At 35.9% G+C, this 18,254-nt stretch overlaps 1 protein-coding gene across 2 annotated transcripts in view; it reads left to right on the forward strand.

Moving 5' to 3' along the window:
- Window positions 1-10,910, forward strand: part of LOC129279364 (uncharacterized) — a 38,145-nt gene extending 27,235 nt beyond the window's left edge. For both annotated transcript variants that reach the window (XM_064110828.1, XM_064110827.1), the window contains exons 6-11: window positions 109-1,774; window positions 3,587-3,881; window positions 4,869-4,962; window positions 5,492-5,674; window positions 8,703-8,957; window positions 9,316-10,910. In XM_064110828.1, coding sequence (XP_063966898.1) covers window positions 109-1,774; window positions 3,587-3,881; window positions 4,869-4,962; window positions 5,492-5,674; window positions 8,703-8,957; window positions 9,316-9,365 — 2,543 coding nt within the window. In that variant the 3' untranslated portion in view covers window positions 9,366-10,910. The remainder of the gene's footprint in view (window positions 1-108; window positions 1,775-3,586; window positions 3,882-4,868; window positions 4,963-5,491; window positions 5,675-8,702; window positions 8,958-9,315) is intronic.
- Window positions 10,911-18,254: the final 7,344 nt, after the last annotated feature.

An 18,254-nucleotide genomic window follows, 5' to 3' on the forward strand; every position in this document is an offset into this window, starting at 1 on the left:
TCAGGATATATAGTGCATTCAATATTTTATTATAGAGGTTGATATTGAGCCTTTAATCTTTTAAATTCGTTTTTAAAATGGAGAATTTTTTTAATTTCTTTTTTACAGCTGGGGCTGTTATTATCCTGGATAATGCTGACAAGCCCTTGGACCCTGGGACTGCAGAGAAACCCAATCAGGCATATAGCCAGTTTGTGGACTTGATAGACAACATGCTCAACCTGGCTAATCCGAAGGTCAAAGTGGTCATCACCTCAAGGATTGGTCTGGAGCATACAAGGATTACCAGCCGTCACCTCCATTGTTTCCGCCTGGATGGGGAGAATGACCTGGACATTGAAGCCGCTATGGAGATCATCAAATACCATGCTGGCAAGACAGAAGTTGAAAACGAAGATGCTCGTACATTGGCTGATCTATGTGGAAAGATCCCTTTGGCTTTGAAGGTTGTGGCCAGTCGCTTCCAGGATGGCACCGTCACTCCCAGAGACATGATCAAGCATTTGTCACGCCATGATGATGTTCAAGCCCAGAGGCTTGTTGGAAGCCTTACACACCTTGGTCTGGCTAAAGATGATCAGCTGGCCTACAGCCTAATGAACACTATCCAGAAGCTGCCAGAGGCATACCAACGCAATCTTGTGAGGTTGTCCGTGATACCTGGGACATTTAACATGAAGGCAGCGCAGGATATCCTGGAATATTCGCACAAGGATCGGGTGGGTCTCAAGCTGGATCTACAGGCCTTGAAGTACAGGAGCCTCCTAGAAAGTGATGTGGTAGAGGTAGAAGGAAAGAGCAACACAGGATCTGCAAGATACAGTATTCATCTGCTTCTTAGATCCTTTCTCCAGCAGCTATGCACAGAAACCGATAATCCATTGGCGGTAGAGTATGAAAAGGGTGAGGATCGATTCATGAGTCACTTTGGTAAGAAAATAAAGCGTACAGCAACAATTTTCCAGAAGGATTTTGTGAAGGCACTGTCTGCAAAGCAAGATGAGAAGGCCAACTTCATGCATGTGCTTGAGTGCTTCAAGTTGAAGAAGTTCCCATCAGATGAGGAAAATGACTGGCTCCACATGGCTGTGGAGCTGATGATGGTTCCCAAAGAGAGGCTTTCCTTCTATAGAAGCTGCAAGGACAGGGCAGAGAGAGAAGGAAAGAAACAGATGTGTGCAGAGTTCTGCTGCCATGAGTCCCAGCACCTTGTGGATCTTGGATTTGATGTTGAAGCCATCATGCCTCTCTTCGACAAAGCTGAAAGTATCCTGAAAGAACTGCCAGACCAGAAATCTTACTCTGTCCAGCTCAGTTACGCCACACTGTACCACTTCAGAGGCAACGTAATAACTCGCCGTCTCAATGGAGAAGATGCACTTGAGCAGCTGAAGAAATGCCTGCGGATACGCAAGGAGATTCTAGGGGATCACTTCCTAACGACCCGGACCCTGAACCTCCTTGGTCAGGCCATGCAGTCTGCTGCCAAGACAGAACGGTACGGGTACATCCACGAGGACATGCTGAAAGCCATTGACTACTTCCGCAGAGCTCTGGACATGTGCACTCGTATCACAGGATCTGATAGACACGTTGATACTCCAACCATCCAGCTGAATATTGGAGCATGCTTGCATGAGCTGTCTAGGTATGGACAGGCATTAGAATTCTTCAAGAAATCTCTGGAGTTGGAACGTCTTCTTGGAATGGATGGAACACCAGGGACTTGCATTACGCTCAAGAATATGGCAATGAGTTACTTTGCTCAAGAAAAGTAAGATTACAAGCTTTGTAAATTGATTCTGTTAGATTTTTTAGTTCTGAGGTAGACTTGAAGTTTATTGAATGTAAATGATAAATGAACCAATGCCACCCAATTGTGTTATAACTAATATACAATACTTCATTGACATTTCCTTGACCATGGTTTACAAAGCTGGTAATTATGGTCCATAATAACTAAATGTTCCACAAAAATCTAATATAACAAAAAAAAGTTCTTGCACTGTAGAACAAAAAATATTCTGTGGATTGGTTCCATGATATTTAGGCTATAATTTACAACTGTTCCGATTCAAACATGTTTAACCCCTCAATTTTTTATTGTCCTCCTTTATTCTGAATGGAAAATCCTGTTATAAAATCCCTAGCCCTATATTTTATCAACAGGAATAATAAATGGAGTGTCATAGAAATCAATTTAACACTTGGTACTTGTATTCATACTGTACTTGTAGTTAAAACGGTTTTAATGGAATGTGGAAGACTTTCTGGGGAAGATTTAATAATATGTAAAGACATTTCTGGCTACTACCTAGTGAATAAGATTCAATTTTCTTATCTTGAAATATGTCAGATTAAATGCATGTCAGAATAACATCAAGAGTGGATGAGAATTTTGTTCCTATTATGTTATGACTGTGACATTGACCAGCAATGTCCTGGTGATAGAGTCGCTGCCCGGCAATCAGTAAAATTGTTTTATTCTCTCAGTAAAACCTTTACATAAAAAACAAATATAATACATAGTTAAAATACATGTATTACAAATCAGTGTAAAAGACAGTCTAAAAATTGCATTATGATTCAGAATCATACTGAGGGGTGGCAGCCAAAAAGGAAAAAAATCCTTATAATTAGGCCGACCCATTATTAAAACGAAAAGGTGACATAGAAAATGCAATAACAGGGATATAGCAAAAACATTTCTAAAAACAAACAAAATAACTTAAAAATACACATAAACAATGAACCAAGACATAAAAAAGTGCCATGCCCTAACATAATATTACAATAATAATAATAATACAAGTGCTATACATAAACTATACATCATTCAGCCACTGTATTTCTCAAGAAGGTATCTTTTGAACTTTGTTTTGAATAAATTAAGTGTTTTTGCATTGCGTATTTCATCTGTTAGTGAATTCCAAACTACAGGACCTTGATAAATGATGGATTGTTGAGACAGTGACGTTCTGGATGGGACTGACTCACACAGTTGTGATTATGTTCGATACTACTTGCCACTAATTCAGATGAACCGTCAAGCCATAAAATCCGTAGTTGCAGTTCCAAGTGCAGAATATGAATTACTCACATTCTAGACAAACATTCCAGATATTAAGTCCAGATATTCAACATTTGAAGGATAAAATCAAATCAAATAGAGAGAGTGCAGTTATCTTCCGATCTCCGACTCGCTAAATGAATAAAAAAATGATGGGTTCAAATTCCAATGGTCTCTAGATTCTTTTTTTTTCTTTTTTACTTATTTTTCAGATTGAACAGTTGATCATACATGTAGTCACTGGGTGATAGCCACATATCTCTCTTTACATTGACTTTGCACACCAAATTGTGTTTTAGACCAATTTTGGGTCTGACATCATGCACCAATGTTGCATAATTTCGAAGCGAGGTACTCGCACGTTGCAAATTTTGTCTCAAAGGATGCGCGAAACTTGAAAGTTAAAATTTCAGAGAGCAGCGTGGTAAAGGAATATTTTGTAGTGAAACAGTCATGGAAAATGTTGAGGGTGGGTTAGTTCATTCTTTGAAGTACAGTTCATTCTTTTTTCTTTAGGTATGACAATGCTCTTCCACTGGCGTTACGCGCCCTTCAAGGCCGTCAGGCGCTTCAAGGAGTGCACCCCAACACGGCCCGCAGTCTCTACTTTGTCGGTGCCATCCACCTGGCATCCAAGAGATACCGGGATGCCCGGTGCTACTTTGACAGGGCTCTGGAGATGGAGGAGACACTCTGGAGCAGGGGGATGCCTCATAGTCCAGACTGGGAACACCTCAAGGATCGCTTCAATCGTCTCCTTGTCATCCAGGGTAACAACCAGGCCATCCAACGATACCGCAAGAGATTCAAGGTGAATGATGCCTTTTAACGGAGAATGAACCCTCGGAACAAGTTTGCTTGATTAAATCAAACATGTTTCAATTTTTCCACACACTTGATAGGAAAAATGGCTATGTACATAAAATGCAATAAAATGTAAAGCTCAACTTGCCAAAGATTCCTTCCCCCCCAAAAAAAAAAAATTGATCCCATACTGCTGAAATTTCAGTTACAGTTTTAATGTAGTGTGAAATTCATTTGTCAAATAATCAATCTAACAATAAACAAAACAGAATAAACATCATAAGAAATGTTTTGATTGTAAATTATATCGTAGGAAACTGATCAGTACTTGTATATAAAATGTTGTTGCAATATACATTTATATTATTAAACAAATTACAGATTACAAGTAACATATGAAAATTAACATGAGGGACATTTTAAACAAATTACAGATTACAAGTAACATAAGAAAATGAAAATGAGGGACATATTAAAAAGCAGAGCTTGTTTTGGTAAGCCACTATGGACAAAAATATGTATGATCCTAATCACAGGTAATTAAAAATAGAGAGCACTGTACTCGTGATCATTATACGAAGAAGAGCAAATTAGGTCTTTGAATGATAAAGAAAAGAGAGAATTTTTATTACATAAATTATAACAGAAAAGAAGAGAATGATTAGAATTAAGAGAAAAAAAAGCAATGTGTCCAGCAGAGAAAGGGGAAGAGAAATAGGATCGAGAGTCAAAGAAAAAAATGTCCCTCACTCTCTGAAGTTCATGAATGTGACTTCAGGTCAGGTGACATGAAGTGTCCTGACTTGAGGTCAACTCTCAGGTGTCCATTTCCATTGCTGCATAAAATCTTCGCCTGGAGGAGAAAGTAACCTTAATGAAGAAAAAAAACACACTGAAGAAAAGATCCAAGATAATTTCAGACACTGAACGAGATCGAACCGGAAACCTCTGAAGTGTCAAATTATATATTTATTCATATATTTTTTGTATTCAGGAAGCAGAAAAGGAGCGAAATCGAGGCGAGGTTAGTGGCTGGATCGACAGAGGAGAGGATGATTCAATTTCGACATCATCATCAGGATCTATAGGTTTGTTTATTAATCACTATTTCAGCCTAAACAAATAAAATTGAATAAACGAGTAAGGTTAATCAGATAATTGATAACAATGCTTGGAGAATTTAGAACTTTGCCTCATGGAGGTGAAAAATTTCTATGTGGAAGCAATTATTGATGATACCTTCCCGTTCTTGTCTGGCCTGCGCAACAGAAGAGAGACATTGGCACCACTTTTTCGACATCTGAAATTTTCACCAAGTTTTTTAATTGTCATCATAACTTTTTCATGGAACTTGGGCATAAGGGAAGCAAGTCACAGATTATCGACCTGAGTTTCACGTCACATGATATAGGTCAAAGGTCATTTAGGGTTAATGACCTCTGATCATGTGGTATTGGTATAAAAAGAAATAACCAAAATTTACCTTGAATGATTTTTGGTTTTAATTTGGTTTGGTTACAAACTTTCACCTTTCTGCTTGTCTGACTTTTCTGTTTTCTCTAAAAAAATTATTTAATTTGTGCTGAATTACCCTTTAAATGATTGTTATTTGTGTAGTTCTTCCTGCTAAGAGAGCAAGATCCTCCTCTGATAGCGGTACAACAACTTCTTCAGATCACAATGAAGAGATGAACAGAGGAGGGAGGAAAGCAGAAAAGGAAAATGTACTCCTGCCTGGTCGAGATGAAGCTGACAATACAAGGGAGCCTCAAGAAGGATGTATTATAGATACAAATGATGGTAAGTGATTGGAACGAAGGAATGAAGGGTTGGGAGGGATGATGATTACAATCACATTGAAGAGATGAACAGAGGAGAGAGGAAAGGAGAAAAGGAAAATGTATTACCGCCTGGTGGAGATGAAGTAGATAACACAAGGGAGCCTCAAGAAGGGTGTATTATACATGTAGATACAAATGATAGTGATTGGAACGAAGGAAGGAATGGTTGGGAGTGATGATGATCACAATCACATTGAAGAGATGAACAGAGGAGGGAGGAAAGCAGAAAAGGAAAATGTACTCTTGCCTGGTGGAGATGAAGCTGACAATACAAGGGAGCCTCAAGAAGGGTGTGTTATAGATACAAATGATGGTAAGTGATTGGAACGAAGGAAGGAATGGTTGGGAGGGATGATGATTACGATCACAATGAACAGATAATGGAGGAAAGCAGAAAAGGAAAATGTATTACCGCCTGGTGGAGATGAAGTAGATAACACAAGGGAGCCTCGAGAAGGGTGTATTATACATGTAGATACAAATGATGGTAAGTGATTGGAACGAAGGAAGGAAGGATTGGGAGTGATGATGATCATGATTACAATGAAGAGATGAACAGAGGAGGGAGGAAAGGAGAAAAAGGAAAATGTATTACTGCCTGGTCGAGATGAAGCTGATAATACATGGGAGCCTCAAGAAGGGTGTATTATAGATACAAATGATGGTAAGTGATTAGAACGAAGGAAGGCATGGTTGGGAGGGATGATGATTACAATCACATTGAAGAGATGAACAGAGGAGGGAGGAAGGGAGAAAAGGAAAATGTATCACCGCCTGGTGGAGATGAAGTAGATAACACAAGGGAGCCTCAAGAAGGGTGTATTATAGATACAAATGATGGTAAGTGATTGGAACGAAGGAATGAAGGGTTGGGAGGGATGATGATTACAATCACATTGAAGAGATGACCAGAGGAGGGAGGAAAGGAGAAAAGGAAAATGTATTACCACCTGGTGGAGATGAAGTTAATAATACAAGGGAGCCTCAAGAAGGATGTATTTTAGATACAAATGATGGTCATGATGATAAATATTGGGAACGACGGAAGTGTTGGAATTGAAAGCTAGATGATGATGATGAAATGGACCCCACCCCCTCCCCCCACAGAATTGATTGAAAGAGGGAGAGGAGGTGCCCTGACAAGGGGACTGTTTCATGCAGCAGTAGATGTAGTCATAGACTGATTTGATCTGAGCCAACCAGATGCAAGGATTTCAGTAGCTTATATGTGAAAATCACTGACTCTTGTCCTACAACATCTGCAATAAAACACATGGCATACTGATATTTATAAGGTTGGTAAAAGTTTTAGCATTTTTTCTATCATCCCTATTAACCAATGAAAGGGTTTTTTGTCTCACCTGCGAAGCAGAGTGAGACTACATGTACATGTACATGTATAGGCGCCGCTTTTCCAGCGGCGACGGCGGCGTCAACACTAAATCTTAACCAAAGGTTAAGTTTTTGAAATGACAGCATAACTTAGGAGTATATGGACCTAGTTCATGAAACTTGGCCATAATTTCTGTTTGAGTTTTGAGTCACATGGCCAAGGTCAAAGGTCATTTAGGGTCAATGAACTTAAACCATGTTGTACGAATCAACATCAAAATCTTAACCTAAGGTTAAGTTTTTGAAATGTCATCATAACTTAGAAAATGTATGGACCTAGTTCATGAAACTTATACATAAGTTAATCAAGTATCACTGAACATCCTGCATGGGTTTCACGTCACATGACCTAGGTCAAAGGTCATTTAGGGTCAATGAACTTTGGCCAAATTCGGGGTATTTGTTGAAATACCATCATAACTTTAAAAGTTTATGGATCTTATTCGTGAAACTTGGACATAAGAGTAATCAAGTACCACTTTACATCCTGTGCGAATTTCAGGTCACATGATTAAGGTCAAAGGTCATTTAGGGTCAATGAACTTTTGCCAAATTGGGGGTGTTTGTTGAAATACCATCATAACTTTAAAAGTTTATGGATCTGATTCATGAAACTCGGACATAAGAGTAATCAAGTACCACTTTACATCCTGTGCGAATTTCAGGTCACATGATTAAGGTCAAAGGTCATTTAAGGTCAATGAACTTTGGCCAAATTGGGGGTATTTGTTGAATTACCATCATAACTGAAAATTTATTGGTCTAGTTCATAAAAGTTGGACACAAGAGTAATCAAGTATCACTGAACATCCTGTGCGCATTTCAAGTCACATGACTAAGGTCAAAGGTCAATGAACTTTGGCCATAATGGTGGTATCTGTTGAATTACCATCATAACTTAGAAAGTTTATGGATCTGACTCATGAAACTTGGACATAAGAGTAATCAAGTATTACTGAACATCCTGTGCAAGTTTCAGGTCACATGATCAAGGTCAAAGGTCATGTAAGGTCAATGAACTTTTGCCAAGTTGGGGGGTATTCGTTGAATTACCATCATAACTTTGAAAGTTTATTGGTCTAGTTCATAAAACTTGGACATAGAGTAATCAAGTATCACTGAACATCCTGTACAAATTTCAGGCACATGACCAACTTCAAAAGTCTATGAACTTTGGCCATGTGGGGAGTATCTGTTGAATTACCATCATAACTTTGAAAGTTTATGGATCTGAGTCATTAAACTTGGACATAAGAGTATAACCAAGTATCACTGAACATCTTGTGCGAGTTTTAGGTCACATGACCTTTCAAAGTTTATAGATATAGTGTATGAAATGTGGATATAGGGGTATTCAAGTATCACAGACAAGTTTTAGGTCACGTGATCAAGGTCAAATGTCAATGAACGTAGTATTGTATCATTATATATGAATGGTGTATTTTGTGAATAATTATTTAAAAGCAGTTTTCAAAGTCAGCACTGCTGCTATATTGAATCGCGTGATGCAGGTGAGACCGCCAGAGGCATTCCACTTGTTTAAAATAGCATACTGAGGTTCACTAAGACATCTTCCTCTTTAAATCTTCTCCAAGGTATCCTGGATTTGGGTGAGGGGGCTATTCAAATTGAGACGTTCTCTTTGTCCTCTGGTGATACTGGGTACTCCGGGGCTCCGCCTATTCCCATCAGATTTGGCCAATCAGAGGACAGGACCGATGATGGATCCAGTTATGACCATGATTCTGAAGAGGAGGAGAGGAAGAGGCAGGCAAAACGGAAGAGGAAGGAGAAGAAGCAGAGGGAGAAAGAAGGAAGGGATTATTCTGATGGTGGATCGCAAGAAGAAGGTATGGATCATTATATTTTAGTTGTATATTATGTTGCATTCCTACTCATACAGTACCACCACCAAACCATGTTCGAAGGGGGTTATGTAAGAATCGGTGTACAGTTGGGCTGGCGCAGTGAGTAGTTTGCAAGCAGAGACTCACGTCCCCCAGATTAAAAGACGAGAGTCATAACCACTAGACCACAATGCCCCCGTATTCAGGGGAGTTGGTGCATTTTGAATGTCGATCTTGATCAAACGATTTCAACTTTTCTTTGTTCACAGCAAGGATGATTTTTCATTTCAGCAAAATTTTATGAATGCATGTAACTTGATTATGCATTTTTCCCTTTTTCTTTTCACTCTCTCTGATGTAGGTGAACAAGACACATACAACTGGGATAAAAGCCTGTGCAGAGTCATGTGATGCATCATGTGACTACTGAGAGTGTCAGGTGACTGATCAGCCACTAAGATAACCAAGTCTTCAAGCTTGTCTAGTGAGGGATTAATCATGTTTATCTTCCTGAAAATACAGATGCACTTTTACTTAATAATAATAATAATGATAATAATATAGAGTATTTCTAAAGCACCAAATCCACATTGATTATGTGCTCAAGGCATTTAGATACATACTTGGTATATTATTATTACCCCGGCTGTAGCTGAGAGGCCATATAAGCGCTAAAGCATGTTCAAGGAATAAATCCTACCGGGTACCCATTCACCTCACCTGGGTCGAGTGCAGCACAATGTGGATTAATTTCTTGCTGAAGGAAATTACGCCATGGCTGGGATTTGAACCCACGACCCTCTGTTTCAAAGTCCAAAGACTAATCCACTGGGCCACAGCGCTCCACGTTCCACGCTCCCTTTAGCTTAAAGGGGGAGTTCACCTTGGTATCAAAATGAGTTTAATGAAAACAGAAAAAATTAAAGAATCATGCTATTGTGGGTTTGTTAGAAATCCATAAAAGAATAACTTACTTATGGGCAGGGTAGTTTTTATTATTGACCTCATATACAGGTACAGCAATCAACTGCTGCATATGTCGTGTAATATAAGGTTCCATAAATTCCCATTTCCACTGGTTCATGATTCTGAGGATATTTTTTTCCTCAGAGAAAGGTTTATAAAAATAATGTGTGTCTGATGTATTGAATACACCGATAGAAAAAAAACATTTTATTAAAGGGAAGCATTGTGGTGTAGCGATTCTGACTCTCGCCTTGTAATCAGAGTGTCGTGTGTTTGAATCCCACTATGGGCTAGCGTCCTATTATCATTACATTCTTGAAATTTACTTCAGAAAAGCCAAAGTGTATGAGTCTGATTATGATTTTTAGGTTGAGGACAAGGTTTGATGTTATCATCTATTCAGTATTTTTGTCCTCAAGTTTAATTGTGTTCTTCTTTTGGTAATATCAGATAGAGTCAGTTCCATTTTCTTAGAAAGCAGGGTAAGTAATTTGTATCACTTGACATATAGGGGGAACTGCGCATATGTGACATAAAAAAATAATATCGCAATAACCTGATCATGAATATTTTGGGAAAAGCTTTGATGAACTCTTATAGGTAGAAAGGTCATAGTTCTTTAACCCTAATTCTCCACCAATTTTCGCGATATATCTGCTGCGCAAATTTTTTTTACCTTGCTGCTCACTGACTTTTTACTTTCAAGTCTCTCGCAACTTTTGAGACCAAATTTGTGACGCCCGGGTACGCGGTTACGACATTGCGCAACATTATGTAAGTGCATGTCAGACCCCAAATTGCTCATAAACATGATATCATGTACAAATCCAATGCAGAATGTGTATTAGCCAAAATTCATAAATGTATCATTATTTCTACTTTTACTGATTAAACTTAATTAATTTTGCATTGTTCATGATCAAAATTAAGTCTGGAACAATTTCCATCGAAAAAACAATTAAAAAACAAAGAAATACATAAGAAATTAAAAAAACAATTAAAAAAATAAGAAATCAGTCTTGGTACCAGAATTTTTTTTATTCACAATTGTTAGGAATGCTATAAAGAATATTTTCACCAAAAAATAGCATTCTAGGAGCTTTATTTAGTGAATCAGAGCAAAAAGTATGATTTCATGAATAAATTAGCATAATTAATTTTATATAAAATCAAAATATATGAATTCATTGAAATTTACCAATGCAACTGCGTAGATTACGTCATTCTCTACCATCATGCAAATTTTTGTTGTGATCGCGCAATCCGCGGCTGAGATCTTAAGGGGAGCCATAATGCCCCCCCCCCCTGGGAATGACAAGAATACCCCGGGAGATTAAGGGTTAATAGGAGTAAACAATGAGCGTAGTCATGTGATATCAGCTGAGCTTATAATAGCAATTCTTAGAATAAGCCCGCCATTGTTTAAAGTGATTGGTTAACATTGGTTTGACTTTTAAAAAATCTGAGCGAGAAGGTCACACTTGTCACCTGTGTCTGTGATATGTTACAAAAATGAAGCCCAGAAAAAATTGTGTTCGAAAATAATTATTTAGTGCTTCAAAAATTGAAATATAAAGTGACCGGAAATACCATCTTAATTTCACCCCATACACTTATGTGTACTATTTAGGTGTCTATAAGACGCCTATTTACAAAATCGGGGTTTGCCTTGTAGTTTTAGCTTTTCATTCTCAATAATGGTTGTTTTCAGCGTTTATTAATTCTAATACATGCACTTGTACTCATGTTTCATCTGTGTTTGAGAATTTTTTAAATCGGCTGCTCACAAAGTTAAACAATACCTTTAACACCATTTCTGCATAGAAGTTACAAAACTAAATGCTGAAATACAAAACGAATTAACCCCTGCACCAAGAACTTGCCAACTACAAATGTTAAATAATAATAATTATAATAGGCATTTATATAGCTCCATCTATTTAGAAATATTCTATTCCGAGGCACGATGTTATTATTATTACCCCGGTTTTAGCTTGAGCTGCCTTTCAGCGCTCATGCATTCAAGGAATTAATCCCACCGGGTACCCATTCACTTCACCTGGGTTGAGTGCAGGACAATGTGGATGAATTTCTTGCTGAAGGAAATTACACCATGGCTGGGATTCGAACCCACGACCCTCTGTTTCAAAGTCAGAAGACTAATCCACTGGGCCACAACGCTCCTCTGGGAATGATATACAGAATATTCTCACCAAATGAGCTTTCATGAAGTATTATGTAACGATGTGGAGCAGGAGGTTGGAAAATTGTACGTTGACTGTGTTCATGCATAGTAAAGCTCCGTAAATCTAATGACAGCGACTGGTTCGTTGTGCAGATGACAATGTTATCACGTGATCGCCAAAATAAATCAGGCTCGAAGCATGAGATGCATTGATCGCAATACGATAACCGGCCACCCCGTCTATGCACAGAAAATTTATAACTGTTATTCTTTGGTGGATTTTTATCAGGGTTGTTTGATTTAAATCATGTCGATTTAAATCATGATTTAAATCGCGATTTAAATCACTTGATTTTTTTCAAAAAAATCACTGATTTAAATCAACTTTTATGAAAAAAATTAGTTTTCTCTATTTTCTCTTCTTCTTAACAGATACTTTCAATGTAATCATTTTCATTTCTGTTCCACATGCTTTAGACATACTTTAAAAGAATGATACACCCTCATGGAGTCTGATTTAACACCATTGTTTTATTTTCAAATTGTAAAACAAGCAAAACTGATGAAAACAACAAGTTTCTAACGAAGTAATGATAAATAACTCTCTGTATGTACACCAAACTGTTAAATCTTCAATAAAATATAAAATATTCCCAGCTAGAATTCCCAAGGGCAGTATAGGAACCCTAACAGGCCTTTAATAATGTCAATTTTGTTGGAAATTCTCAAGTTCTTTGAGTACTTCATGCATTGGAGTAACACTTCGGATGTTTTGAACTGACTGATATAAAAATTTCAAGAGTTTAAATGTATACATAATACATAACATTACTTGGGCTTCCATAAAATGTCCCTCTCTATAATGCAAATAAATAAAAAAAAAATAAATAAATTACCTGTATATAAGTGGATTATTGTGTCAAATAGTACAATACACAATGTTCAAAAGACTACTTGACCACTATTATTGGTGTAAAACAGTTTAAATATAGTTTAAAACTTGTTAAGTGTGACCATTATTTTTCGTTGGAAAAAAATCAAAAAAATCTGATTTAAATAAAAAAAATCCGATTTTTTTTTTTTTTTTTTTTTGTTTAAATAAAAAAAATCAACAACCCTGATTTTTATATAACTTCTTGATATGTATGTCATTATTGGTGTTTCAGTGTGGGGGGGGCTGCTTTGCTTTAAAAAAAAATGATATTGGGGTAAAATTCAAGTGAACTCGTTCAACTCAACTCTTGAAGATTTACCCATTCATGAGTGCCGCCCCCAGATCGGGGAATTGAGTATCATTTGAAATAAAAAAGAAAACAACATCACTAGAGAATTTTTAACTAAGAATTAACAACTCATTTGCTTGATTTAGATTATCACAGCAGCTACTAGCTCTTGCAGTAGAATAGAATGAATACAATGTATGCATATAATTATTGCTCTATATACTTAATATTATTACAATGTCTTGCCTGCAGTATATTTTATTATTTTATTGATTTTACATGTAAGTCCCTTCATACTGCAAATCATAATACATCAATATATATTCATATTTTTGTCCCAATGTCTTTCTTGTCACAAAAGCTATTGATTTTTAATATTGTATATTGTTATATTTTTGTTAATTGTTGTAGTTCAACATCTTTAAAATGTCTTTTTCTGCTCATGAAAACCCAGTAAAGTCATAAATGTAACAGTTCAAAAGTATGCTGAATCTATAAATGACTGAAGATGTTTGGAATAAAAATACTTAATAGATATGTTTTCTTGTATTAAGGTATTCCGGCAAGACATCAGTTTATATTCTACTCACTTTAATCATCTGGGGACCCTTTTTAAAGCTTCTCTTTGCACTTTAAAGATTTATTTTAACTGTGTGCGTATGATTTTGGTAATAATAATGACCTCAAACAACATTTATTAGCAAACATACTATGTACATGTATGCCAATAAATCAAAGTATGGGTTTCTTTTCTTAGCATTGTACAGACATTTGTAAATGCCTGGCACAAATGCTTGCCTCACCTTGTGAATATTTATTGTGTAAGTACTGATTTTGTACTTAATAGCCATTGTATTTACGCATGTACATGTATATCAATGTTTGGTATAATTAAGGGTGAAAAGAAGCATTCGGTGCACACATCAAAATTTGGCTTAATAGTTGCAATTTGTCATTTTCTTTAACTAATTTGATAATGACCGTCACATTGATAGACTTTCACCTTATAAACAATTCAAAATATATACACTTGTATAAATTTTTAAAAGTGTCATGAAAATTATTTTTAAAAACCATTTTAACTATTAGAATTAAGTCCATCATGTACATGTATTGGAAGCATCATGTGCAACATGAAGTTTGTTTAAAGAATATTTTCATTTTGTCACTAGTGTTTATTTTCCTGATCTTTGATGCCGATTCAGATTCGCAAGCATTTTGATTAATTAGCTAATTTTAAAAATGCCGGTACATTTAACTTGCACATTCATAAAGCCATTACAATAATTATTGGTTGGTATATTACTTCAGAGCACCAGCAGTGGAAGATTTCTGTTGCAAATTTTCTAAATCTTATAATCATGCATTTTAGTGTAGCTAAAACATCATCAGAAGCTAATGTCTACATATTTCTAATTCTAGTGTATGCTTCTTATGTAGAAGTGTTTCTGTAAATATATATTTTAATGGGCCAACAATCTTTCCATTTTCCCCCTTTTTTTTCCCCCAAAGAGAGCTTTTTCTCAATTCAAATGCTGATATTATTATTACATTCCTCCGTAGTATGAAGTATGTGTCAAAGCTTAATTACATGTACATACCTGTGGGTACTAAACATGATCAGAAGTGATTTTTTTTTATAGAATATTTTGTATTCATGTGTAAACTTCTTATAAAGTAAATATTTGTAAATATATACTTAGAATGGGGAATGGTCTTTCTTTTTTTTTCAAAAAAGCTCTACAAGAGAACTTTGCAATTTAAATGCTGAATGTATATACCAAAGCTGAATTACCTAGTTAGAATCAAATTAGAAGTGAAACAGTTTTTCAAAGGCTACATTTGTATTCAAGTGTATTTAGCTTCTTATAAAGTGCATTTGTAAATGTATAGTCAGAACGAACAACAATCAAGTAATGCATACACTTTACAATGTTTGAGGTTGGAGATATATTATATTGATATCATTGTGATAGAAATGATTCCTATACATTTTATTTGTTTTATTTAATCAAGAGCAATGAAATATCTATTGTACGAAATGTGTATGGTTAGAATTATAACATTGTGTATCTTGACCAAGTCAATATGATAATGATAATTCATTTATATTTTTAATCTTGTAGTGTATAAATCACAAGTGTATTTAGCTTCTTATAAAGTGCATTTGTAAATGTATAGTGAGAACGAACAACAATCAAGTAGTGCATACACTTTACAATGTTTGAGGTTGGAGATATATTATATTGATATCATTGTGATAGAAATGATTCCTATACATTTTATTTGTTTTATTTAATCAAGAGCAATGAAATATCTATTGTACGAAATGTGTATGGTTAGAATTATAACATTGTGTATCTTGACCAAGTCAATATGATAATGATAATTCATTTATATTTTTAATCTTGTAGTGTATAAATCACAAGTGTATTCAGCTTCTTATAAAGTGCATTTGTAAATGTATAGTCAGAACGAACAACAATCAAGTAGTGCATACACTTTACAATGTTTGAGGTTGGAGATGTATTATATTGATATCATTGTGATAACAATGATTCTTATACATTTTATTTGTTTTATTTATTCAAAAGCAATGAAATATCAGAAAAATTAAAGTTTGTACTATTGTGTTAAATGTGTATGGTTAGAATTATTGTGTGTGTATCTTGACCAAGTCAATGTGATAATAATAATTCATTTATATTTTTAATCTTGTAGTGTATAAATCACAAGTGTATTTAGCTTCTTATAAAGTGCATTTGTAAATGTATAGTCAGAATGAACAACAATCAAGTAATGCATACACTTTACAATGTTTGAGGTTGGAGATATATTATATTGATATTGTGAAAGAAATGATTTCTATACATTTTAATTGTTTTATTTAATCAAGAGCAATTAAATATCACACGCATTGTGTGTGTATGTTTATCTTGACCAAGTCAATATGATAATAATTCATTTATATTCTTAATCTTGTAGTGTATATATCACAAATGTGTATTTTGAAAATGGAAGTTTGTCTGTTACCCCAGAAGTACTATTGTAGAAGTTTGATTCTGTGTAATTCTTGTACTCTGCAAGAAATTATACCCAAGAAACATCTTTGTTTCTTGACCAGTGCTAAGAGATAGATTGATATGTTATGAGGAAAGGATTAAATTGTAAAGGATAGAAGTTGAAATAGGAGGCACATTGCCGCTAGCATTTCCATAAAGTCTGTCTCTCACTATGCAATTCATTGCAATCCGATTTTCAAATTAATTGTGATAACATTTGATATGGATATTCCACTAATAAAACATTGCGGATCAGAGTTCAGAAAAGTGGTAGGACTACTGAAATCAAAATTCAGTCCAGTTAGAGCCTCCCTGAATGAATAAAAAATTCAATTCCAAATCGTAATGACGTCATCATCGGCTCCCGGGGGGGGGGGGGGGCCACTTCCATTGACGAGTGGATACCATGCGCGACCACGGGGTCTCGAAAAGCACCCTAAACACGTATTTTCCATATTCTGAAAATGCACCCCTTAACATGAAGTATTGGCGTGTGAAACCATACCCTTAACAAGTATTGGAAACAAAACGATACTCTTGGCAAGTATTCCCTGAAATGAACCCCTAAACAAGTACAGTAATATTTTATTGTTTTGTCACGGGTCTGTCGGTCGACGGTTTTACCTTTACACATCATTTGGTTTAGTACGGCCCCACCTTCCACACCTCGCACAAATCGGACTCTAAACACGTAGTGTTGGGGCAAAAAGGACATCCTTTATAAAACATTTTAATTTTGTTTTATCATCCCCGCAAATTTGACCCTCAACACGTAGCTTTATTAGCGAAATAGATACCCTTTTTTCATTATTTTTGTGTTTTTGACACCCTTATCACGTTACGTACATGTACGTAACGTGCCCTATCTTGAAAAAGACATCCTTTTTACGTGTTTTTTTGGTTAATAATAGTGGTTATTTGTATAGCGCACAGGTCCACATTAAGGTGCTCATGGCGCTTAGGAAAAAAAAAAAAAAAAAAAAGGAAAGAGAAAAAGAAAGAATAATAAAATAAAATATCTCCTGGACAAGGCAAATTAAATTATTAAATTAATCATTTCAGGGGAATAGATAGGTTTTTAGTTGGGATTTGAATGATTCTGTAGAAGACAACTGTCGAATTCGTAGCGGGAGTTCGTTCCAGAGTTTTGGACCCATGACAGAGAAAGCCCTATCCCCCCATGTGTGTCTGGTTCTTGGTATCTTAAGCAACAATGTATCTGATGAAGAACGAAGACTTCGTGTCGGGCAATATCGAGAAATTGAGTTGCACAGGTATAAGGGGGAAACAGAGTAGACAGAGTGATGAACTAGTAACAAAATTTTGAATATAATTCTTTTATCAACTGGTAGCCAATGGAGAGATCGGAGAATGGGAGTTATTGAATCAGACTTCTTTGTCAGTGTCAGTAGGCGTGCTGCAGAATTTTGTAGTCTTTGAAGTTTTATTATGTCCTTCTTAGGTAAATTGCAGAACAATGAGTTGGCAAAATCTAAACGGGAGGAAATTAAAGAGTGAATGAGGATTTCAGCCGCAGGTTTGGAAAGACACTTTCTTATGAAACTTAGATTTCGAAGTTGATACCTGACACTTTGTTGAACATATGTTAGATGATGGCGAAAAGACATGTCCTGATCGAAAATAACTCCCAAATTACGAGCTCGATCTGATGGTGTAATGGAGGTGCTACCAATATTGAGACGACAAGATCGATAGTTGATCTTACTTAACATCTTTCTTGAACCTAAAAGTAAAAACTCTGACTTGTCATCATTCAGTTTAAGACCATTCAAGGTGAGCCATGATTTTACATCTTTTAGACATGCTTCAAGTTTTCCAATAGCCAATGATAGAGAAGATAAAG

The sequence above is a fragment of the Lytechinus pictus genome, chromosome 16, assembly GCF_037042905.1.
Source record: "Lytechinus pictus isolate F3 Inbred chromosome 16, Lp3.0, whole genome shotgun sequence".
Classification (NCBI taxonomy): domain Eukaryota; kingdom Metazoa; phylum Echinodermata; class Echinoidea; order Temnopleuroida; family Toxopneustidae; genus Lytechinus; species Lytechinus pictus.